This window comes from Epargyreus clarus, unplaced genomic scaffold (assembly GCF_041222505.1).
Source record: "Epargyreus clarus isolate Ecla_fem2 unplaced genomic scaffold, WU_Ecla_fem_2.2 ptg000009l, whole genome shotgun sequence".
NCBI classification, from domain to species: Eukaryota; Metazoa; Arthropoda; class Insecta; order Lepidoptera; family Hesperiidae; genus Epargyreus; species Epargyreus clarus.
In genome coordinates, this window is record NW_027332217.1 from 1,057,720 (window position 1) to 1,082,817 (window position 25,098).

Consider the following 25,098-nt stretch of genomic DNA (forward strand, 5'->3'; position numbering starts at 1 on the left):
GTATTTTATGGGTTGTCTAAACGTAGTCAACATTACGTAAAATCTTAATCGAAAGAGAGGTATCTAAAATTGATATATACAATGTAGATTTACTGATGGCATTTTATATATCTAAAAGATGATCCGGCAAACGTTGTATTGCCATATAAATAAAAAAATGTTAAGGGTGAAGAACCCTTATAACTTAGGGGTATGAATAATAGATAGTAGCCGATTCTCAGACGTACTGAATATGAATATAAAATTTGGTGATAATCGGTAAAGTCGTTTCGGATGACAATTGTGACACGAGAATTTTATATATAAGATTTTCTGTAACAAAAACTAGCAACATCCTCGGGTCACCTATGCCCTATCGCCTTCATTTAAATAAATAGTTATGTTCTTTTTCAAATGGCACGTTCTCTTCTCTTCTCTTTATCTTTAGTCTTCCGACGTGGCTTCGCAACTATGATCGACTTCCTAACGGTCACAGGAGTAGCAACAAGTCTGACTAACTTAGATAGCACTCAACTCTATCTGAAGTTGATTACATGTTTATTGGGGACAATGACCATGTAGCAACAGGCGGATTGCAAGCCTTTTTTCTACTTTTATGTCATTAAAATAAAATTCAAATTACGATGTGTAACTCATAGAAAGGTGTGGCTTTATGGCGCTGAAAAGTTATTTTTTTTATAATATACGAGTAGCAGACGAGCATGCAGTCCACCTGATGGTAAGTGGCTACTGCCGCCCATGGACATCTGTCATTAATTCCAGATAGGATTAGATATTCCTACCTGAGGTCGGCCACAGATGCGCCGCTACCCCTGACGACTAAGCTGGAACGCCGCGGAAAAGTCTGTCTCCCTTACCACACCCTTCAAACCGGAACACAACAGCGCCTAACACTGCTGTTATTAGGTAGAAATAGGTGTGGCGGTGGTGCCGCCGGAGTCGAACCACAAAAGGTTCTACCACCTTCTAAATTTCCCTGACCCCTGCAAATACATATCCAAGAACGGACTAAATAAGCCTACAGAACCCTTATTGTTAGCATCGAGGGTGGCTGGCCGATGTGCTATAATTTTTCTATTTGCGCTCAAAACCGGTTGTAAGAGATCGTGTGAAAACACGGCCACGTCGTCTGTTATGACATACAGATGCGATGGTTTGATGGTAAGCGAATGATACTGGAAGCTTGGTTAAGGAGCTGTCTGAGCGAATACCGATGGTTTCCGGTAACGTAAATTAATATTACTGGGTGCAATTTTAAAAACTATTAAAAGATTAAAACCACTTTGTATTGACTTTGCACTAATATACATACGAGTACTTGAAGGATTTACATTTTTTATCTTATATAAGAGTAGCAGACGAGCATGCAGTCCATCTGATATTAAATGGTCACTGTTGTTCTTGTTTATAACATGTGTAATCAACCCCAGATAAGATTAGATTCCTACCTTAGGTGGGCCACAGGTGCGCCGCTACCCCTGAGAACTAAGCTGGAATTTCTCAGAAAACTTGTTTCCCTTACCAAACACTTTCAACCAGAACACAGCAGCGCTTAACACTGATATTATTAGGCGGAAATGACGGTGGTGCCACCGGAGTCAAACCACAAAGGGTCCTACAACCTCCAAAAGAATAATGCATTTTAGATGGGATTACAGGTTCATTATAGAAATGAAAGCCAAAATAAATGTAAGTCGTTTATTACATCAAATGCATCGCATTGTGATATTTGAAACAATAAATACTTAATTGGTGTGATAATATTACCTTGTATAATAACGATTTAACTAGACAGTTAATTCTTTTATACATGCCATTTACCTGAGTTAATACATACTCGATTTGTATTAAATGCTATTCAATTAGAATTATTCATAGAATTTTTGCAATAGCTAAAATTCAATGATAATTATATTTTTTCTTTTTTTATACCTTAAGCTCGACAATGGATATTAATGAATGCTTTAATTATATGTAAAAATGATGGCTATTAAAAAAAAAGAGAATAATTATTGTTAATCCTCTGAGTAGATGTCGCGTTCCGATCCGGTAGTAGTTTAAGAAAAATATTGTAACTGACAATTTGTAAGTGCCGTCGTTGGCCTATACAAAATAAATATATTTCATTTCATTTCAATCAAATTTATACAATAACGGCAATTCGACGATAATTATTATATTATTTTTTTATAAATATTTTTTTCTTTTTTTTATGACTTAAGCTCGTCAATAGTTACTAAACAGAAAAGCACATATAGGCATTGCAACTGATATTTAGAGGTCACCGCAGCCCATTACATCAATAACAATTACTTTGGGATGTACCATGGTTGTACGCGAGGTGTATTATATTAAGTTCCATAGTGAAGTGAATTGTGATAGAAACATACATATGTACATATAAAAGATAATAATATAATTTTCTTTTCGGAAAATTTATTAAGCATCTCAACAATAATATAAGTTTCAAAACAGTTATCTAAATTTTGATAATTTCTGGTAGCTTTCGAAAAAGGATGCTGGGCTAATGTGCGACTGCCCTTACTATATTAGTAATCAACAATATAAAACATTAATAACAAACAAATTTTTAATCTTAGAGAAAATCGGAACATAAAAATGAAATAAAATATGAGACGAACTCTACCAACATGCATTGGAAAAGTATATAGGCCTGTAAGCCTGTTGTAGGAGCCGTTATATAGGCCTTTTATTTTTATATAACTTCGCTCGGCTTTGGATTCCTTTCTTTTGACATAACTCTACCTTTTTCATTATTTGAAAAACCTTTTTATTATTGTAAAGAGGACACGGGAACATTTAGAAAATTATAAAATCGAGTATGTATTAATCCAACTCTAAATATGTTTATATGTAAACTCATTTATTCTTTATCGTTGAATAAATGTGGTTACCGATACTTATTATATTCAGAATTATATTCGATCTATACAATACAATAGTAAGCTATTAACGAAGGAATGAAACGCGCAGATAAAAATAAAATTAAAAATCGTGTAGAAGAAAAAAACAATATTTCTCTTTGGCTGTGTACTGGTATGAGAGATATGTGTTAGAAATATAATAAATTGTACTTTTCAGGTAAGCGTGTAGGGTGCGTTTATATAGAAACCTATTTCCTCATCACCTTTGGTTTGGATTTTATAATCCACTTTTCTTATGAAGAGTTTATTTGTTTTAAAAGAATGCGAATGATATTAGAATGGTGTATATTTTTTGTCAGTTAAAAAATAGACTTCTCTATAAACGCACCCACATAAGTGTACTTGTGTTTGCATTGAAAAGTTTATCCTATTCGTGTTTAGGGATGCAACAATCATTCTTTTTTAAAATAAATTATGTTTTCTGATTAAAAAAAATATGTCCTGTAACATTTAAAATCTGTAGGTTTGTAAAAATATATTTGTAATTTACGACACAATAAAATTAAAAACGAGAGCTAACAATTTTGAATATAAAATGCTATTTAATTTAAAATGCCTGAACATTTTACTTTTTCTTTTCATAACGTATCTTTTCATAATGCAAAAGGGATACACTTACAATTATTTTGACCGAAATCACAGGATAAAAATGATTATTTACAGGTTTGTTTATAAGTATTAGCTGGTACAAAACGACGTATTATTCTATTATCCCAAAATAAAACAAGTTCCTAGCAATAACAATATTAAATTTTATAAAGATACATGCTGCTAAAGATTTAAATTGTAAGAATCATTATTTTTGAGTAGATTTTTTAAATGATTTAATTATAAACTTCATAACTTTTCCGGCGATATGATTAAATGACATACTGTTAGAGCATATGGTCAAGTGTTAAGAAGTTAGTTAAAGACTGGAGTTCGATTTTAATGAATAGTTCAAAATTTCCAGGAATTATTTAGCCTTAATTCAGTTCTTCCGCCGATATTTTTGTATTGTCAGATTTTGATATTACAACGTTGACTGAGCGAGTTTAGTAATTTTAATCTATTTTTAAAATCTGATTTGAAAATTTCTAAGTTGCATCCCAATTTAATTCAAATCACTGGTGCATTTTTTACACTCATTATTTTGTCACATTCACTGAGATAATATGTTTACATAAAAAACGTACACAATTCCTCTCAAAATAGCACCAATATTCATATTCAAATATCAGCACATCGCGTACGGCGCTGGCAACATTAATCCACAGAAAACAATTTACAGCTAGCAACACTCAAATTACGCAAAATTGCAAAACAATCACAATATCGCTAACAATATACAAAAGTTCGTAAAACTGCGTTAATATTTTATATAACATCACTATTATATATTTGAAATGATTAAAGATATGGTTAGTAGACATAGATATGGTTACATACATTGAACTCTGCACCCTATGATCGATCACACGTCCTAAAACTTTAGAAAATATACAATAACTTCGTGTAAATAGATATGTGTATTGGTAAAATTAATTATTCACTATGGTAACACTTGGCCTACGGAATAATACGTAACTGCAGAACATCCCTACAATAATATTTAAAATGACATTCCAAGATATAACTGTCATTCACGCTAGATTTCCACAGAATAAAAAGGCGCCAATCCCTACATTTAAACAATATAAAATTACGTAAAACAACCAACAATCAATCAATGTTAACATACATAAAATTTACAAGACTACAACTTAATTAAAACAAGTGTTGCCACCTACAATAATTATACAAACATACCTAATTTTATTTGGTCTCATTTTAGTAACGGAAACGATCAAATCAATCTATTTTTACATCTAAATACCTGATTTATAGCGGTATTCAATGAACATATTAATTGTCTATGAGAATTTTTAATCTGTGGTCGTTTTAAGGGGAGAAAACTCTTAGACTTCTGAGGAGCGTGGCCAGTACGTTCGCCAGACATTCCGCCCGTAAAGCGAGTTGCCCTTCTAGAGTGGAGTTAGTTTCTTGTCCTTGTTGGGCGAGCTTCGCGTTGTGTTCGTGTATAATCTGTGCCATCTCAGCTCCCGCCAATTCCTTGAAAGCGGCTGTGACGTCATGTACGCGTAGAACTAGGTTTCTTGTTTGCAGCGGCGAGGATGTATGTCTTCCGAGTGCCTGAAGTAAGATAAACATTAAGATAGATAGATATAGAAGATAGACGTTAGTCGCCGCTTATTTACTTAATTGCATATTCGTTTGTTACATTAATTTCATAGAGAAATAAATATTATGTAGCACTATGTATCCTCCTCCTTCCGTCGATGTCCTCAATACTGAGGGTCGTGATTCCCTTCACGGATTACTTTATTTCGAACTATATTTCGCCGATGATGCCGGTTCTCTGCAATATAGATGGTTTATACATCTTGTTGTTGAGTGCTTTTTTATAATATAGAAGAACCAAAGGAGCATGCAATCCACCTGATGGTAAGTGGCTACTGCCGCTCATGGAGTACTGTAATCAACCCCAGATAAGATTAGTTATTCCTACCTGAGGTCGGCCACAGATGCGTCGCTAGTCCTGAAGATTGAATCGCCTCGGAAAATTATATCTCCTTTACCACACATCCGTTAAACTAGGACACAGCAGCGCCTAACACTGCTGTTATTAGGCAGAAATAGGTGTGGCGGTGGTGCCGGAGTCGAACCACAAAGGGTTCTACCACCTTCAGACATTCCGCCCGTAAAACGAGTTGCCCTTCTAGAGTAGTAGTTTCAAGCGTTGGAATATTCAGAGCGGACTAGAAGTTTGTATTTAGCGAAGGTTACCTGCGCCAAGTCAGCGAGACGTCGCAGGGGCGTGAGGCAGTCCGCGAGCGCGCTGGGCGCGGCGGGGGCCCGCGCGGCGCCCAGCGCCCCCACCAGCGCGCGCGAGGCCCCCACCAGCGACACCGCGCACGACGTCAGCTCGCTGCGGGCTCGCTGGAACAAGTGTGAATATTTTTATAAGTATACTAGCTGACCCGGCAAACGTGTTGCTATATAAATAATAAGGGTGAACAACCCTTTTCACTTCGGGGTATGAAAAATAGATAGTAGCCGATTCTCAGACCTACTGAATGTGCATATAAAATTTGGTGAAAATCGGTAAAGCCGTTTCAGAGAAGTATGGTAACTAATATTTTGACACAAGAATTTTATAAATAAGATCTTCCTGTGTTAACATAAGACTTTATGAAAGAAAAACGTGAGAAATTTATTATTCATATATATTAAGCTTCATCTATATTAAGCTTCATTTATATTAAGGAATGAATGGATGAAACGTTGATAAATTATAGATAAATAGATAGATGATAGATAAAACATGACTGTAGTAAGTAACCGTTCGGATTATTTAATATAAAATAAGGCAACGTAATATATCTTATCCTTATATAAAATAATTTTCTGTAAAACTAGCAGTTTACTAGGGAATTCCGGAGTGTCGATTTTTATTTGTCGATTTTTGTAAAAAAATACTATCATCATTCTTCAAAAATATTTTATCTACTTATTTATCTTATAAAAGAATGTTTAAATAAATTCTACAAACCTGAAATTTAACTTCATCGATATCTTCCCCGCCGCCATGTGCGTGTTGGTGCGAACACTTCTGCGCGACTTGATGCAGCCGTTGTAGCAAGCCGTCCACCGCCACCTCAGTTTTGCACAGCAAGTTTTCTATCGAAACATGCCCATTGTTGCTCTGGAACTCTGGGAACTTCACCGTTGGCGGCGAGGGAGGTGTCGGTATATCATCTACTACCTCATCCTTAAACCTTACGTGGTTTTGCATCTTCGGACTCGGGCTGAAAACCTTTCTCTCGGATAGAGGAGGACTAAAAACCCTCTGATCACTTCCAGGAGCACCGTTTAACAAATCAGGACGATTACTGAACCGTCGGTTCATTTGCGGCGAGCACAGAGATAAAGCAGTTGACATTTCCTTATTCTTCAAGATCGTACTCTTCGTCTCCGAATTGGACCGCACGTGACGGTTCTGCAACGTCATCGAGCTGTAATTCTGGGTCGATCTGATGCTCTCCGACCTGACAGATTCGTCGTCAGTCAATCTGCTCTCGTTCTCCAGGTTTCGATACGTGTTCAAGTTGCGCTGGAAGTGCGGTGAGCCGATGCTAGCGAGGCGTTGCTCGTGGCGGATCGGAGACTGTTTCTGCGAATTTTTCATTCGTAAGACACTCGGCACCGGGGGTAAGGGGGGCTTCTTAGGGGGGAGTAAGATTGGCGGTGGCGGTGATAGGACTCTGTTCTCTATTCTCGGTGGTAATTGTGGCGGATTTTGTGTGCACTGCTCATTCATTTCGCAAACGACCTTGTAATTGAGTTTTCGGTTGTTCAGGGTGCTAAAGTGATTTGATGGGATTTCGACAACGCTAAGCTCATTGTTTAGGCACGTGAATGAGTTCGATCTGGGCCTCGGGGCGGGGGTGGGCGGTATCTTTGGAGGTCTTTCGGGTGGTTGCTTAATATCCTGACTTTTTCTTCTAGGAGGAGGTCGGATTTCACAAACGTCAGGCATGGAGTCAGATGATTCCATTTGGGTTTCTACTTTTTCTGCTTCCTCGCTGCTGTCATCAGCTTTACTTTTATCTTTGCTACAGCAAGAGAACATACCTTTTCGTTCGACCGTGGGATATTCTATGACGTGTGCGTTGCCGTTAGCTTGTTTTTCTGCGGATATACTTTTTCTCTTCCCTTTCGGAGAATCGGATTTACTTTGAGTCTTGCTCTTGTCTTTTAAAAGAAGACTATTTCTGGCATCGCTTAAGCTTTTAGCAGCGAACATGTTTCTTATTTCGCTTACACTAAGCGTACCTCTAACTACATCGCCGTTACTGGTTTTCGTATCTTTAACGTTTTGTTCATTTTTTGGCTCGTGTACTTGTGGTTGATTGTTATAACTAACTTGATCTCTATCTAACGTGGAAGCGTTTGATCCCGGCGGGGGTGGAATGATATATGACATAATCTCTTCTGGAGTAAGCTCTATTGCTGGAGTTACTTTGACAGTTGGTGGTTGTATTGTCACATTAGCTATGAATTCCTCTAGCTCGCTACTTTTTGGAACATTTTGGGAACTATCCTTATCGTCGGCAAACGATGGTGGCACAACTGGTAAAATTTGAGGCACTTGCGTAGCACAGTCTAATTCATCAGGAGTTTGTGGGGGAGGTATTAAAGTTAAATCTATAAGCTCTGCGTCATTGTCTACCATACTCTCTTGGTAGTAGAAAGGGAAGTCAGTCGCCGTTTCCTCTCTAGTACTTTTCTCTCTCAATTGTTTTAAATATTCTTTAAGATTCGGTTCTTTTTCTGGAATAGCATCAGGGCTGTGTAACCCGAAACTGGTTCTAACCGCTTTGTTCGCTGGTTTATTTTGATGTTTACGAACAGGGCTGCTTGTTGGTGTGTACGATGAATCGTTATCACTTTCTGATTGACATACATCACTATTGAGCGCAAGTAGTGCGTCAGTTAGACCACAGTTATTAAGTATCGCGCTTAGACCTTGAGATTGTCTTCTAGTTAAATCGCTATCTGTTTCTGTTTCTGCTACACCTAATCCATTTAATCCCTGATTTATAGTTTCAGTTAGTAACAGCAAGGAATCACTATGTTTTAGTATGCCGGGAGCGTCATCAGCTGCCGACATTCTACTGGTATTAGACTCTGTATCACTTTCTAGTTGATCTACGGAAGTTTCTTTACCGACTAGCTCATCTCTCAACATACAATTATAACCATTATCAATGTAAGCATCACAGTTTTCAGTCAAGTACTGTTCAGAGTTTTCGACTAACTTTTGCATTTCAGCAACTCTGCGTAGTACTTCCTCGTTCTTGGCTTCGACGAGTCGCGGGTTATTTGTAGCGTTTTCTAAGAGTTCCATAGACAGAACGCTTTGGAGATCGAAGCCCATACCATCGTCTAGATAACACGCATCATTTGGATCGAAGAGCCGGAAATCTTCATTTCTTTTACACTTTTCGAAGTGTAGATCATGACCAAGCAAACCTGGTTTGGACTCATAGCCTATAAGAGGACTGGAGTTGTTGCTATGATTCCTGTTAGCAATGCTGGAGTTCATGTTCGTGTCCAGGTTGGATTTGGACTGATCTGGTGTGGAGTGGTATGGAGGCGGCATGCTGAAGATCGCGAAGTGTTTCTTCGTGAGAACCATTGGATCGTCGTAGTGTAAGTAGCTCCATTTCGTTGGTACCACGTTATGCTGGGATAGGTATGGTGGGGCTGAAACAGGTATAAATAAAATCATTAATAAATTATTAAAAAGAACATGGATTACAGATAGAATTTAATGTCATTTTTAATTTTTCTCACCAATATCTTCTGTGATTGGCTCCCTTTCCTGCTCCACATTTAGATCTTGACCAGTAGCGAGCTTATAATACCTGTAATGTAGAAAATATTAAGTGTGATTACCATTATTTTCTACAATGTTTCATATCATTCAGTCTTTAAATTTGTCAGCATTACAAAGTTCTACAATAAGTTAGATTAGTTAGTTAAGATCGTTATTTCTTATTTAAGTGAGCCGGCATTCACTTATTCTATCCATAGTTCTTTCTTCGAAAGGCAAAAACTGCTTCACAGTAGAAATAGATGGTCGCCGCCAGGAATTTTTTAAGCAGGTGTATACCCATTTTAACTGACAGATACGTATTGGTTTTTTTCATTGATATCTATACGTTATACACATTTCACAGATTGTTTGTTTCTGGCGACATTTTTTTGTACATGCAATGTACGTAGGTCGAACCATACTAGTTTTCTTCGTCAACATAAAAGGTTCCAAAAGTGTGTGATGGCTCAGTGCTGGCGCACTTGGCCGGCGGGGTAGAGTATCTATCTCTACTAAGCTTCATCATTAAACACCTCCCACATTGAACCCAGTTCCCCACCCATTAGCACTCAGCACTCACCCAGCGATGACCAGCGGCATCTCGGCGGCGTCGCGCTCGTCCATGAGCAGCGCCAGCACGCGCTCGCGGCGCAGGAACAGCGCCACGTCCGCGCCGCCCGCCGAGCGCTTCACGCGGATGCCCTCGATCTCCTCGATGCTCGCTATGGACTGCGGCTGGGGGTGAGAGGGGAGAGCTGTCGGTTAGTATTGTCAGGTATTGTATCAGTCTCTAGATACTGAGAGCCTTGAGTTCATCAAGGCCTCGCTTACTTTGTTAGTCTTTCCTAATATTACCACGATAATATAGTCACCCGTAATTGATCCGCTTCGAGCACGCAACTGGCTAATGCATTAGCCACTTGCGTGCTCGAAGTTGTTATGAAGTTAGTTTAAAAATTATTGTCCAGAAAAGACACAAATTTCACTTTGCTGAGTAAATTTGTTTAAGATTATTATTTTTTGCTAACGGGCGTAGAGCAGCAACACTACAAAATTCCATTTTAATCTATTGTATTTTTTAAAATAATACTAGGAACTGATAGTTTCTATGGGACATGGAATGATTTATTGAAATAACTAACATGACTAAAATCGTCAGGATTTTCGAAACCCAATAGGCTCCACAAAAAAAAATTATTAGCTTTACAAAAGTAAAATCCCAATCGTACAAAGATACCACTTGGCGCCGTAGCTCGGCAGCTTCGCCACTATGTCCAGGTGGTGCAGTTTGGCACTATCACTCACCACGGAGTTGCTCCTGCCCACGATCTGGCTGAGGCCGAAGCGCGGCGACACGAGCAGCACGCGCTCGGGCCGCGCGCTGCTGAAGCACTTGGCGCCGTAGCTCCCCCGCCACCATGTCCAGGTGGTGCAGCTTCTACTGTCACTCACCACGGAGTTGCTCCTGCCCACGATCTGGCTGAGGCCGAAGCGCGGCGACACGAGCAGCACGCGCTCGGGCCGCGCGCTGCTGAAGCACTTGGCGCCGTAGCTCCCCCGCCACCATGTCCAGGTGGTGCAGCTTCTACTGTCACTCACCACGGAGTTGCTCCTGCCCACGATCTGGCTGAGGCCGAAGCGCGGCGACACGAGCAGCACGCGCTCGGGCCGCGCGCTGCTGAAGCACTTGGCGCCGTAGCTCCCCCGCCACCATGTCCAGGTGGTGCAGCTTCTACTGTCACTCACCACGGAGTTGCTCCTGCCCACGATCTGGCTGAGGCCGAAGCGCGGCGACACGAGCAGCACGCGCTCGGGCCGCGCGCTGCTGAAGCACTTGGCGCCGTAGCTCCCCCGCCACCATGTCCAGGTGGTGCAGCTTCTACTGTCACTCACCACGGAGTTGCTCCTGCCCACGATCTGGCTGAGGCCGAAGCGCGGCGACACGAGCAGCACGCGCTCGGGCCGCGCGCTGCTGAAGCACTTGGCGCCGTAGCTCCCCCGCCACCATGTCCAGGTGGTGCAGCTTCTACTGTCACTCACCACGGAGTTGCTCCTGCCCACGATCTGGCTGAGGCCGAAGCGCGGCGACACGAGCAGCACGCGCTCGGGCCGCGCGCTGCTGAAGCACTTGGCGCCGTAGCTCCCCCGCCACCATGTCCAGGTGGTGCAGCTTCTACTGTCACTCACCACGGAGTTGCTCCTGCCCACGATCTGGCTGAAGCCGAAGCGCGGCGACACGAGCAGCACGCGCTCGGGCCGCGCGCTGCTGAAGCACTTGGCGCCGTAGCTCCCCCGCCACCATGTCCAGGTGGTGCAGCTTCTACTGTCACTCACCACGGAGTTGCTCCTGCCCACGATCTGGCTGAGGCCGAAGCGCGGCGACACGAGCAGCACGCGCTCGGGCCGCGCGCTGCTGAAGCACTTGGCGCCGTAGCTCCCCCGCCACCATGTCCAGGTGGTGCAGCTTCTACTGTCACTCACCACGGAGTTGCTCCTGCCCACGATCTGGCTGAGGCCGAAGCGCGGCGACACGAGCAGCACGCGCTCGGGCCGCGCGCTGCTGAAGCACTTGGCGCCGTAGCTCCCCCGCCACCATGTCCAGGTGGTGCAGCTTCTACTGTCACTCACCACGGAGTTGCTCCTGCCCACGATCTGGCTGAGGCCGAAGCGCGGCGACACGAGCAGCACGCGCTCGGGCCGCGCGCTGCTGAAGCACTTGGCGCCGTAGCTCCCCCGCCACCATGTCCAGGTGGTGCAGCTTCTACTGTCACTCACCACGGAGTTGCTCCTGCCCACGATCTGGCTGAGGCCGAAGCGCGGCGACACGAGCAGCACGCGCTCGGGCCGCGCGCTGCTGAAGCACTTGGCGCCGTAGCTCCCCCGCCACCATGTCCAGGTGGTGCAGCTTCTACTGTCACTCACCACGGAGTTGCTCCTGCCCACGATCTGGCTGAGGCCGAAGCGCGGCGACACGAGCAGCACGCGCTCGGGCCGCGCGCTGCTGAAGCACTTGGCGCCGTAGCTCCCCCGCCACCATGTCCAGGTGGTGCAGCTTCTACTGTCACTCACCACGGAGTTGCTCCTGCCCACGATCTGGCTGAGGCCGAAGCGCGGCGACACGAGCAGCACGCGCTCGGGCCGCGCGCTGCTGAAGCACTTGGCGCCGTAGCTCCCCCGCCACCATGTCCAGGTGGTGCAGCTTCTACTGTCACTCACCACGGAGTTGCTCCTGCCCACGATCTGGCTGAGGCCGAAGCGCGGCGACACGAGCAGCACGCGCTCGGGCCGCGCGCTGCTGAAGCACTTGGCGCCGTAGCTCCCCCGCCACCATGTCCAGGTGGTGCAGCTTCTACTGTCACTCACCACGGAGTTGCTCCTGCCCACGATCTGGCTGAGGCCGAAGCGCGGCGACACGAGCAGCACGCGCTCGGGCCGCGCGCTGCTGAAGCACTTGGCGCCGTAGCTCCCCCGCCACCATGTCCAGGTGGTGCAGCTTCTACTGTCACTCACCACGGAGTTGCTCCTGCCCACGATCTGGCTGAGGCCGAAGCGCGGCGACACGAGCAGCACGCGCTCGGGCCGCGCGCTGCTGAAGCACTTGGCGCCGTAGCTCCCCCGCCACCATGTCCAGGTGGTGCAGCTTCTACTGTCACTCACCACGGAGTTGCTCCTGCCCACGATCTGGCTGAGGCCGAAGCGCGGCGACACGAGCAGCACGCGCTCGGGCCGCGCGCTGCTGAAGCACTTGGCGCCGTAGCTCCCCCGCCACCATGTCCAGGTGGTGCAGCTTCTACTGTCACTCACCACGGAGTTGCTCCTGCCCACGATCTGGCTGAGGCCGAAGCGCGGCGACACGAGCAGCACGCGCTCGGGCCGCGCGCTGCTGAAGCACTTGGCGCCGTAGCTCCCCCGCCACCATGTCCAGGTGGTGCAGCTTCTACTGTCACTCACCACGGAGTTGCTCCTGCCCACGATCTGGCTGAGGCCGAAGCGCGGCGACACGAGCAGCACGCGCTCGGGCCGCGCGCTGCTGAAGCACTTGGCGCCGTAGCTCCCCCGCCACCATGTCCAGGTGGTGCAGCTTCTACTGTCACTCACCACGGAGTTGCTCCTGCCCACGATCTGGCTGAGGCCGAAGCGCGGCGACACGAGCAGCACGCGCTCGGGCCGCGCGCTGCTGAAGCACTTGGCGCCGTAGCTCGGCAGCCCCGCCACTATGTCCAGGTAGTGCAGCTTCGCCTGGAAAATTACACTTTGCGTTCAGTATTTCGAATTGGTCGAAGTACTAATATAAAATAAAGAGTAAATTTATAATTTGACGTTTCTGTCACAATATTCGGTAAACGGTCAGTCATTACTCAGAACTCGTCACGGGACGGTATATTTGTTATATTTATTATATCTATTACGGTGGGTCTCCGGAAGGACCTATTCGGAGGACGCCAGTGTGTGTATGGTGTATCGCGGTCAACTGTCAAACACGGTCCTGTTGTCTCTTACTTAACTCTTTTAAACTAATCGACAACATTGTTTCCCTTGAACTTATGTGTAGAAAATCAATGATTTGATTTTATTGATATAAATCAGTGTGCTTGGTATTACCAGAAATCGAGATATTTTTTATAAATTGGTTGAATATACAATATGTAGTTATTTGATGCAATTTAGAGACATGATGCGTAGAATACTTATTTTTTGTTAGATACAACTTTGGGGATAAGCATTTATCTAATATATATTGCTGTTGGGACCAATTATAGGAGCAAGAATGTGTCACATAATATGTGGTGATGAATTCAATTTTAGAGCTATGCTCTCGACAGTTGATATAACTTTTGGGCTACAAAGGTTGACTTTTATTACTACTTTATATACCTGCTATGTTCTTAGCAGGTGATGTAACTTTTGAGCTACAAACGTTGACTATTAGTACTACATGGTATACCTGTAGTTGCGTGAGCTGCTTGTGTCCGCCGGTCATGGCGCCGTTGAGCCGCAGACAGTGCAGCAGCAGCCGCCGCAGCTGCTTGCGCTTCATGTTCTCCAGCAGCGCGCTCGGCACGAACCGCTCCAGCCCGAACTCCCTTCTGGAACAGTGCGCCTTACATACGTGCGTGCATACAACGGCTAAAAGTGAACCAGTGACCACCTATGGCATAAGAATTTTATGCGGATAATGACTTATACTCTTCGCCAGTAAGTGCGTTTTTTTCTCGTGAAGGAGGAAACCTTCAAAAGGTACCCGGTGCCGTGGGAGCGACACAGGGTTATGTGGGATTCTTATCACACTAAACCCCCCTCCGGTGAACGTTCTCGAAGCTGCGTTGAGGACCCCGGGATCTTTATAGAAACGCAACTGGTGGCCTCTAAGCGTGCCCCGTCGGGCTCTACCCTGGTGAGCATAAAGCTCGCCACACCATCTGGTGTATACGACGGTATGCGACCACACATACCACCGTCGTACTCGAGGTCACTTTCCGGGCGGTTAGAGCTTCCACGCTTACCACCCGAAGTCCCCTTTTAGTTGCCTCTTACGTCAGGCAGAGGATATCCTAGCTCTATTCTGCTCTCGGAACTACAGCGACGCCACCAAGTACTTTGCAACTTGGTAACTAATCTACTAAATTAAGTAACTCTGAGTTGAATAGGCATTGGCCCATAGGTGATTGCACCTATCTTAGTGGTTCATCCATGCTTCTGTACTTCAGAGGATATGCTAAACCGATGACAATACATGATTTTAATAATTATATCCCATTTTCCTCATCAGGATCGTGAGGAATCAGGATAAACGATATTCCTGGTGGGATTTTAGCGTGGTTTTTAGTTTTTAAACTATAATTATTTAATTTAGGTATTTTATTGAAAACGGATACTAACTCAACAGTCTTGATTGTGAGCTTCGCGGGCGATATGTTATTCGCCAGCGCGTGTTGATGTATATGCAAGGCCGCGAGCCTCAACGCCACGTCCGTCTGGAGTTCTGGTGCGAAGCGCTCCTGTGCCACATCGTTGCAGCACTGCAGGTACAGATAGTCCAGAGCCGCCAGGTCACGCTGCGCCAGCTCAGCTGCGGAGGACGGCATGAACACCACGCGGTAGAGGCAGCGCATCTTGTGCGAGCCGGGGCGGGCAGCGATCTGGAATAGTGTAGTAGTGGTTATAGATGGCGCTGTATACAGTTACAACAGTAAGAGTTCAATTAGTTACTAGAACTGGTAACAGATGGCGTTTTAGATATCATCTAAAAATGAAGTACATAATAAAACAACCGATTATATCCACGGCATGGTTTAATAATAACGATCTTTACTATGAGCGGTAATGTAAATGCTTAAGATTTGATGTCGTTTATTTATATCGTATCGTATTAGCAGCAACGTAGCAGTGATAGCAGTCTACCTTGCAATCGAGATGTCCAACATTCGAATTCGAACCCGACAGTTCTAAGAAAGGGCTCAAAAGTGTGCAAGTTCTATTAATTAGGACTTGACCAATTCGGTGTACTAAGCCCTTAAAACCCATGTTACACTCAGAGGAGACCCGTGTCCAGCTTAAGGATAGAAGTAGGACTACGATATCGAACTGAAATTTAATATAAAAAACTAACGGCATACATGGTATATTTATCATGAAATATACTCACTCTAGCCAACGACTCCTTGGGATCCAGCAACGTGAGCTTATTCCGCCTCAAGCTCTTTACATGTTCCACCACTAAACTGAAGTGTTCCTCCGCGGTGATGCACAGCTTGTCCTTGAGGCTGGAGACCACGTCCGCCACGGTGGTAGTGGTATCGTACTTGAACGACTTGGTCTGGCCATTCTCCAGGAATACCTTCAGGACGTTTGCCATGGGTGGTAAGCAGAGGTCGCCCAGGGAAAACGCTGAGGGCTAGAATTAATGCAAATAGTGGTGTAAGTAAACAGAATGTTTTTTCGTTGAGGTAGTTTATTAGACTAACTCTCAAAAAATCTCTTTAGATATAATTCCGATTGCCAGCGGGCAATCGCCAATACTGTTGTACAGCAGTCCCATATTGAATACCAGTTTCTATTGTAACCAGTTGTGTTGAAGTGCTCATTGCAAATATCTCGACATGATATTTATTATTATTAAGTATTTCATCCAATAATGGCGAAGTTTTAGACATTAAATCGATTAATATTTTGTTGTCAATAGCAGAAAACGTCGCATTAACATACGTGATTTCCTACATATCATGTGCGCTCTTACCTTCTAAGTCTTTTTACCCAAGCAAAGTTACGCTACCCTCTGATTATTTTATGCTGTGGTAACATATAACATAACATATAAGGTGGAGCGGTGAGGTCAATAAAACATTTTCTAATAAAAGTAGATCAGGGACTTACGGGATACATCGGCGCGCCGTTCAGCTGCACAGAATCCGCGAACCTGACCCTCGGCGGCCTGGCGCGCAGTCTCGCCCGCTTGGCGGCTGAGAGCAGCGCGGAGCGGCGCGCCGGGTTGCCGCTACGCGCGGGCTGACACACCCGCAGCGTCACGCGCTCGGCACACGCGCGGACCGCGGAGATGACGTGCTCGCGAGCGGCTAGGGACACGTCCTCGCCGTTCACGCAGAGGATCTGGTCGCCTGGTTCTAGCTGGAAGGTTATGAAGTCGATTATCTTTAGCAATTACCAGGAGCATACTTACTAACGAATAATTATTAATAAGCAATATATCCAATAATTTGAACAATGCTCCACATTTGGCAATTTCTTCATACTAGATATCGTTAAATTTTGATCTTTAGTAGCTAAAAACTGGATAGATTGATTATTAATAACGAGCGTAAAACAAGATGGTAAACAATTGGATCATAGCACCAATCGGTAAACTTGTAGATAAAGTATTAAAAGACACTATAGTTATAAAAGGGATCCATCTGCTAAACCTTGCTGCAAAGTTCTCTTAAAACTTATTAAATTAAAAAACTAAAAAACATACTATAAAGTATTTCAATTCAATAGCCAACAAAAATTGGAGTGATGCAAATTAGGTGAAACATAATTATGTTCAGCAGTGAACCTCAAAGGGTTGATGGATACAGGAATACACATGAGCAAGCTACAACTTTTATTAAACTGCCCAGTCAGTTACAATGTCCTTCAAAGTTTTCTTCTTGGCGTAAAATCTTAAGAACCACTTACTGAATATCGAAGAAATAGTTAAGTAACCTTCAAAATCTCACCTTCCCGACACTAGGCGAGTTATCCGTGACGAACCTGACCAGCACGGGTCGTTCGGAGCCCGCCACGAACCCGAAGCCCAGCTCCGGATCCCTCTCCAGCACAACATCGCGCGGGGCGGGCGGAGACTCGCTGGAACTGCCCTCTGGTGCCACGTACGTTGTTGTTTTGTTCACGTGGCTGGAAATCATTATTTGGTGCGTGGAGAAAGTGGACTTGTATAAAGAAATGGTTTCCGTCTAGCTAATCTTAAACTCTTTAAGGCAAGAGTTGAAAGGTATCTTCTATGTAAACATCTTAGGCCGCATCTGACTTACATTATACGGTTTTTTAAATGAACCTTTTCTTAAGTTTGTCACATATCATTATTTCACAGAATTTGAGCCTTATATGTAAGACAATCCGATGATGGAATAATACAAGGTATATGTATTTTTCTAAATGAACTCGTGCGATTCTTAGCTTGGGAAATAGATTTAAAAAAACAAATGATGCCGTTTTAGTGTTTATTAAAATCAGCCTCGTAAGTACTTTCAGTATTTTTCGATTTTTCTTATAGTTTCGGAATTGGCTACGAAGGCCCATTTAAAAAAATCACCTTGTAAACTCTTCCGATATAATCGTATGGAACTTATCACAATGTATTTGAACTCACTTGATGTAATAGGGTTTCCCCTTGCTGTCCAGCGCCTGTTCCCAGCCGTAGGGCAGGTCGTCTTCATCCTGGCTGCTGCCGCTGACGCTGCCGTCCCTCGTGGGCCAGCTCTCCGCGGGCGGCAGCCAGCTCGCTGTTCTCGTGACATGGCTGGAATTAATAATGATAGATTAGTATTGGTAAGTATTATATATTCAAGCAAATTTGAAGTCGGGTAAAAAAATTAATGCGTTTGTTTGTTTGTTTGTGTGTGTGTATGTGTGCGCGTGTGTGCGTGTGTGCGTATGTGTACGCGCTCATGTGCATATGAATTAAGTTATTTGTTTGTGTATTAGTGTTTGTATCATATTGTATTATAAAAATCCTAGCTAACAATAACTAACGACATGAATTGGTACCTACTCAATGTTACAATGTGAGAATAATTCTCGCTTTTTGATATTACATATACGTTTTTTTATATTGTCAAGGATTACTTTCCCAGATATCTAATAATGAGAAATGTTTAATTTAATTTAAAGTGTTCGAATAATAATAAACACACTTAGTCGGATAAATTGTATCAAGCAATTTTTACAAGAAACGATACTTTTTGCTGGTTAGCCGGAATCTTCTCACTCAGAACAAACCGAGAAGATTAAAACGTTCCAACTATCCACGGAATACTAAACAAAGAACAACTTTGTTTACATTGATCTAATTAAACGTAAGCTTGTTAATGAATAACTTAGTCTACATTTTTCCAGTGTTTAGAGTTAAAGTTTTTTTTTTAATTTATAATATAGGAGTGGCAGACGAGCATGCAGTCCACCTGATGGTAAGACGCTACTGCCGCCCATGGACATCTGTAATCAACCCCAGATAGGATTAGATATTCCTACCTGAGGTCGGCCACAGATGCGCAGCTACCCCTGAGGACTAAGCTGGAACGCCTTTGAAAAGTCTGTCTCCCTTACCACACCTTTCAAAACGGAACACAGCAGCGCCTAACACCACTGTTATTAGGCAGAAATAAGTGTGGCGGTGGTGCCGCCGGAGTCGAACCACAAAGGGTTCTATCACCTTCCAAGCAATAAAGTGTAGAAATACCTCGTCTTTTTTACAAAATTGAAGGAAATAACGAGTTCATTTAATGGTAAGTGGTTGTTGCCATAACTCCGTTTAAGTTTATTGTTTATTATAATTAAAAGATAAGAGGCTACTGACGTCCAATAACATCTGTAATCAACCTCAGATAAGATTAGACCCGAGGTCGGCCACAAATGCGCCGCTACCCCTGAAAACTACCACAGAACAGTATGTCTCCCTTACCACACCCTTCAAAGCGGAACACAACAGCGCTTAACACTATTGTTATTGGGCAGAAGTAAGTTTGACGATGGTGCTATAAGAAACCATCACCATCGAACCACACAGGGTTTTACCACCATTAAAACTTGTTAGAAATGTATTTTTTTTTATTTTCAATGAATTGATTCACAAAGTTATTTTGTTTTCACTTTTTTTTCTTATTTTTCAGTGGTAATTATATTATTCGCTATATCGGGTTCATTAGAGCATTATAGAACCGCGATGTGATACTGTTAATGCACAAAAATCTTCTCGACAAGTCTTTAGCACAAAAAAATAAAGATAATAATTTGTATTCCATACGAAACTCCTGAAAAATCTTCCTTGAATACAAAGGAAATAAAGGGAGCTTTCAAAACAAATGTTTATCAAGTCTGTGATATATTTAGCGGGTCTTATCTATTGTAATGAGTCTGAGAAAATAATGTTCCCGTGTTTTCTTCGCCCTAACTTTCTCTTAAAAGGTCAGCTTCGGAAAATTATTAAGTATTAAACCATGTCTATTTATAACTCATGGAGCCATTTTTATTTTAAAATTGCCATTAATTGCTTTATTTATCTCATATAGTATTTAACTTATTAGATAATTTGAAACTTATCACACCTATATCTATAACAAAATAGTTCAGACTTTCTGTCATCATCAACCCATTACTGTCCCACTGCTGGGCACGGTCTCCTCTCATAATGGGAAGGATTAGGCCATAGTCCACCGCGCTGGACAAGTGCGTATTGGTAGACTTCATACCTTTGAGATTGTTTTTCTTTTTTTTATTAATAAATCTCTTAGATATGCAGGTTTCCTCACGATGTTTTCGTCACCGTTTTTAAGCAAGTGATAGTTAATTTCTAATACGAACATATCTTTGCAAAATCAGAGGTGCGTGCCTGGGATTTGAACCTCGGATCCCTCGATCGAGAGGCCAACTTTCTTAACCACTAGGCTATCAGTGCCATAGACCTTCTGTATAAGGATGTAAATGCCAGCTGAGTTATACTTATATGAAGCGACCATCCCAAACTTCGTTCATAGCGACGCATCTGAGATCGGTTTCAGATAGAAACATAGAGTTGACCACGCATGTCCATGGGCAGCAGTGATTTACCATCAGGTGGACTGCTAGCTCGTTTGCTTCTTGAGACTTATAAAAAAAAATAATCAATTTCAGTAAACAGAAATGGCGGCATTTATTCTTCACTCTCGATTATTATTTTCACTGTTATGTAGTTTCATAAGTGGCATTTTGATAAGGGATTACCTTTATAAAACAAAGAAAACTACCACAGTCTATAAGTAACTCTCTACTTTGGGTCATTTTGTAAAATATCTAATGGCTCGGGGGAAATGGAAGTTTTCCGTAAAAATTGCGCTTTCTTTATTATTATAAGAGCAAAGCTCTCGAAGAAATGGTCAAAGTTCAAAGTATATGGCAACGCTTTTCTTTGTTTGTAGTTTTCCTATTTTTAGAACTTAGGAATAGGGAGGTACTTCGTATATTTTAGGGCGATGATAAATATCTTTTTATTATCGAGATTTCAACTTTAACATGTCATCAATTTTAGAAAAAACTAAGTTCATCAAATCATCGCCATTGTCTATTTGTCATCGGTTAAGAATCATCAAAATGGCAAGGAAAAGGGACAATTGATGTACTCTGATATAATACTTCTAGCAGGTAAGTATTAAATGATCCTTGGATATAACAAAAGGAGTGTAAAGAAACGCGTCCTTGAGTCGCTATCAACTCATCTCAAACAGTGGGACAGAGTAAAATAATGAGAGAGATTTATGCCAAGGTATTGCTAGATTCGAACTTGAAATGGTCAAATTGGTAAGCCACAGCTTTCACAACTTTTGAAGGTGGTTGAACCCTATGTGGTTAGATTCCGGCGGCACCACCGCGTCACCTATTTCTGCCTAATAACAGCAGTGTTAGGCGCTGCTGTGTTCCGTTTTAAAGGGCGTGGTAAGGGTGACGTACTTTTCCAAGGCTTTCCAGCTTAGTCCTCAGGGGTAGCGGCGCATCTGTGGCCGACCTCAGGTAGGAATATCTAATCCTATCTGGGGTTGATTACTGATGTCCATGGGCGGCAGTAGCCACTTACCATCAGGTGGACTGCGTGCTCCTTTGCTACTCCTATATTATAAAAAAAAAACTTTTTACAGAACTCTCAGGCGTGAAGCTTTCCTCGTGATGATTTTCCTTTACAGTAAAAGAAAATAGTAAAAGAACCCCTTATACACACTCTTTAAAGAAATTAAAAAGTGCTGAGATGTAGTACCCGCAAATAAGACACCACTATTCGCCATTGCTGTTGCTGCACGAAATGTCTCAATAAATGGCACAATTATTATTATCGGGCTCTATTTGCTTGCTTCATCTGCGACGCAAAGAAAATATCATTTTATGAGCAATACCCTTATTCCGTCCCTAAAAAAACACCATTACTGAATAGCACCTCATTGTATGTTATTCCGCGGTATACAGATAATCAGGGTCATTTTCCCTCGGGATCTTATCCTAATAGCCGTTGGGTGTGTTTTTAGGCCCTACATAAACACTCGTGACTTCTTGTTTTAGAATTCGGAGAAGTATGGTCGTTTCGGATCTGTTTCAGTTATAGCAACGAATATATTTTCTAGAATTCTGTCTGTAATTTATTTGTTATTAAATAATTACGATAAGGTCAGTCTAATACATTAACAAACTGCGTTTATTTATAAAATAACAACAAATGAGTCCGCAATGCAGTAAATGGTTACTGCTGTTCATGGTCACTTATAAAAAATAATAAACTGCAAATCGGATTGCAATCCTATTAGGGTGAGTCAGAAATACATTGCTACGCCTAATAACTAGGATTGCTCGTAAGTGTCTCTCTTACCATGCCCTTAAAAGCAGTGGCGTTGGTAGCGCCTTAGTTGATCCACAAAAGGTCCTAAATCACCATCTACAATTAAGAAATTCAAACACATGTACCACTGTTTTTTGGACTCCATTTCGATGAGAGATTATACTGTCTTTGGATTTAAGACTAATTACTTAAAAATTTACAATAACACAATTTAAAAAATAACTACTTAAGATAAAACTTTAACGTTATGAGAGAAACAATAATTATAAAATTAAGAATATTCATGAAAATAATATTTAAGATAAAACTGCACGATCATAATTCGAGGCTTGTGGGAATTCGCATAATGAACAATGCTTAGCTCGCTTCCCCGGGAAACTTCTCAACGGTATATACGGCGTTCCCCTGCGAGACGTATCATTACACCTGCTCGATGTAACAATTACATCAGTCGTGTTTCTTACATTTACAATATAAACTAGTAGCGACCACGGCTTCGCCTGCGTTTTAAGAAAATAACATGAAATACATATAATTGAAACTTTGTACCTTCATTGGAATGACAGTAGCGTACCAACTCAGATATCTTCGGGGGTTCAAGCTAAAGATTATCACATGATCAAATATAATTGTCGTAATTCCCAAATAATATTTATGATAAAATGCATGATCATAATTCGGGGCTTGTGGGAATTCGCATAATGAACAATGCTCAGCTCGCTTCACGGGGAAATTTCTCAACGGCATAAACGGCGTTCCCCTGGGAGACGTATTAGACACCTGCTCAATGTAACAGTTACATTAGTCTATTTTCTTGCATTTATATAAAATAATATTAATAAGTCGTCAAATAAAGTATTTTAATTCTGAAAAGCTTGAATATACTTTTCAAAATTTCCACAAAAATAATATTTAAGATAAAATGCACGATCATCAGTTTCGAAATAATTTATTAAAGTAATAAAAAGCTCAATATTATTTTCGGAATATTCACGAAGAAATTAAAATTATATTGAACATAAAATGCACGATCACAACTCGGTGCTTGTGGGAATTCGCATAATGAACAATGCTTAGCTCGCTTCGCCGGGAAACTTCTCAACGGCATAAACGGCGTTCCCCTGGGAGACATATTATTACACCTGTAACTGCGCGATGTAACTTGGGTAACTCATTTTACTTATAATTATTTAATATAATATATAATATAAGTGGTTAATTTCCTTGATAACTTGTTCAATTTACAACAAAATACAAAATTTATAAAAGGATGTGTTTATGTATTTAAATGTATTTAAAAACGGTTTTAATATAAGTTTAATATAAACAAATCCTATTTACTTATCGTTAGCTGCCAATACTACGGGTATTTATAATGCACTTAATAATCACTTGTACACTTTTTGCCTATACTTAACTAATAAACTTTTTGTCTACCTAAAATCGAAATTTGAAAAAAATGGCAAATGTTGATCTTTGACAATTTCTTCAAATTTCGATTCGTTGGCAATACATTAGATAGACGGAGGGTTCCAGGGTTCCGGGGATAGGGGAGGAATAAAGTTCCGTTTTTACCCTTTGGGTACGGAACCCTAAAACTATATAGAAATAGGTTTAATTAAGTTACGAAATGACTTAGATATTCTATTCAATATAAAATGATGGCAATACAATCGAATAGAGCGGGATACCGAATAATTGACAGGGTATTATTGAGGGCGTTTCTATGTGTAGGGGTAATATATTTATGGCTAAGTCGGGATATTTCTATTTTTTACAAATAAGGATTTATATGTTTTACATTAAGTAACTAATAATTAACCTGTTATTGTCAATTTAACTCAGAGTGAGAAGCATTTCATCCGTACTCCATCACGTTGGCCAAGTGAGAATTGTGACACTTTAAACGCCTTAGATATTTTTACATGTAGGTTTCCTCGGGATATTATCTTTTAAGTAAATCTGCTAAAGCGAGTAATAAGTGATTTGTAACACTAATAATAATAAATACGAAATAATACAAATATGAGACGGCCTTGTCAGTTATTCGTAACTGACGCCCAACACAGGAGGTACAATTTTAGACGTCTAAACTATCACTAAAAGACATAAATTGATAACTATTGAACTTAAAACTAGTATAAAGCTATATTTCTTGAGTGTATCACAATAAAAGAAACATTTGGAGGAAGATGATATATTTTCATAAATACTTTATAACAATGACGATTATGACAATTGGTTTCCCGCCAAAACTCAATTTCTCCCGCCACGCCGCACCGCGCCTCACCGCACCACAGATTATAAAACATTCTGCCACACTAGTTTATAAAAATTTAAGTAATGAGCGCTCGCAGGAAGTTCTTCTGTAAATTTATATTTTTCCTATTTTTGTCCCCTAACGAAGCGTTCACCACAAATGTCCTGTAATTTCACACAAAATTTCGGTAACCCTACAGTTATACGTTATCATACGAACAGGGGATCCACAAGTGAATAAAATATGACCTTTCCTCCCGTTTGTAACCAGGTAAATATGTTTTCTCTTTGTTTCACGTCTTGTACGAGTTTTTGTGGTCGTATTTTTGCGTAGTAAAGCGTTGTGTCAGGAGAAAATGACTTTCATATTTCATGGTACACTATGTTTTTGTTTATGT

The 25,098-nt window shown here is 41.7% G+C and overlaps 1 protein-coding gene across 1 annotated transcript in view; it reads right to left on the minus strand.

The window, feature by feature from the left end:
* Positions 1-3,628: 3,628 nt before the first annotated feature.
* LOC140744719 (uncharacterized) overlaps positions 3,629-25,098 on the minus strand; it is a 229,740-nt gene continuing 208,270 nt past the window's right edge. Inside the window, exons 3-14 of the mRNA XM_073076359.1 lie at positions 18,236-18,385; positions 17,583-17,760; positions 16,741-16,992; positions 16,013-16,261; positions 15,247-15,506; positions 14,312-14,453; positions 13,465-13,605; positions 9,947-10,101; positions 9,345-9,415; positions 6,538-9,254; positions 5,772-5,924; positions 3,629-5,117 (exon numbers count right to left, since the gene is read on the minus strand). Coding sequence (XP_072932460.1) covers positions 4,866-5,117; positions 5,772-5,924; positions 6,538-9,254; positions 9,345-9,415; positions 9,947-10,101; positions 13,465-13,605; positions 14,312-14,453; positions 15,247-15,506; positions 16,013-16,261; positions 16,741-16,992; positions 17,583-17,760; positions 18,236-18,385 — 4,720 coding nt within the window. The 3' untranslated portion in view covers positions 3,629-4,865. The remainder of the gene's footprint in view (positions 5,118-5,771; positions 5,925-6,537; positions 9,255-9,344; positions 9,416-9,946; positions 10,102-13,464; positions 13,606-14,311; positions 14,454-15,246; positions 15,507-16,012; positions 16,262-16,740; positions 16,993-17,582; positions 17,761-18,235; positions 18,386-25,098) is intronic.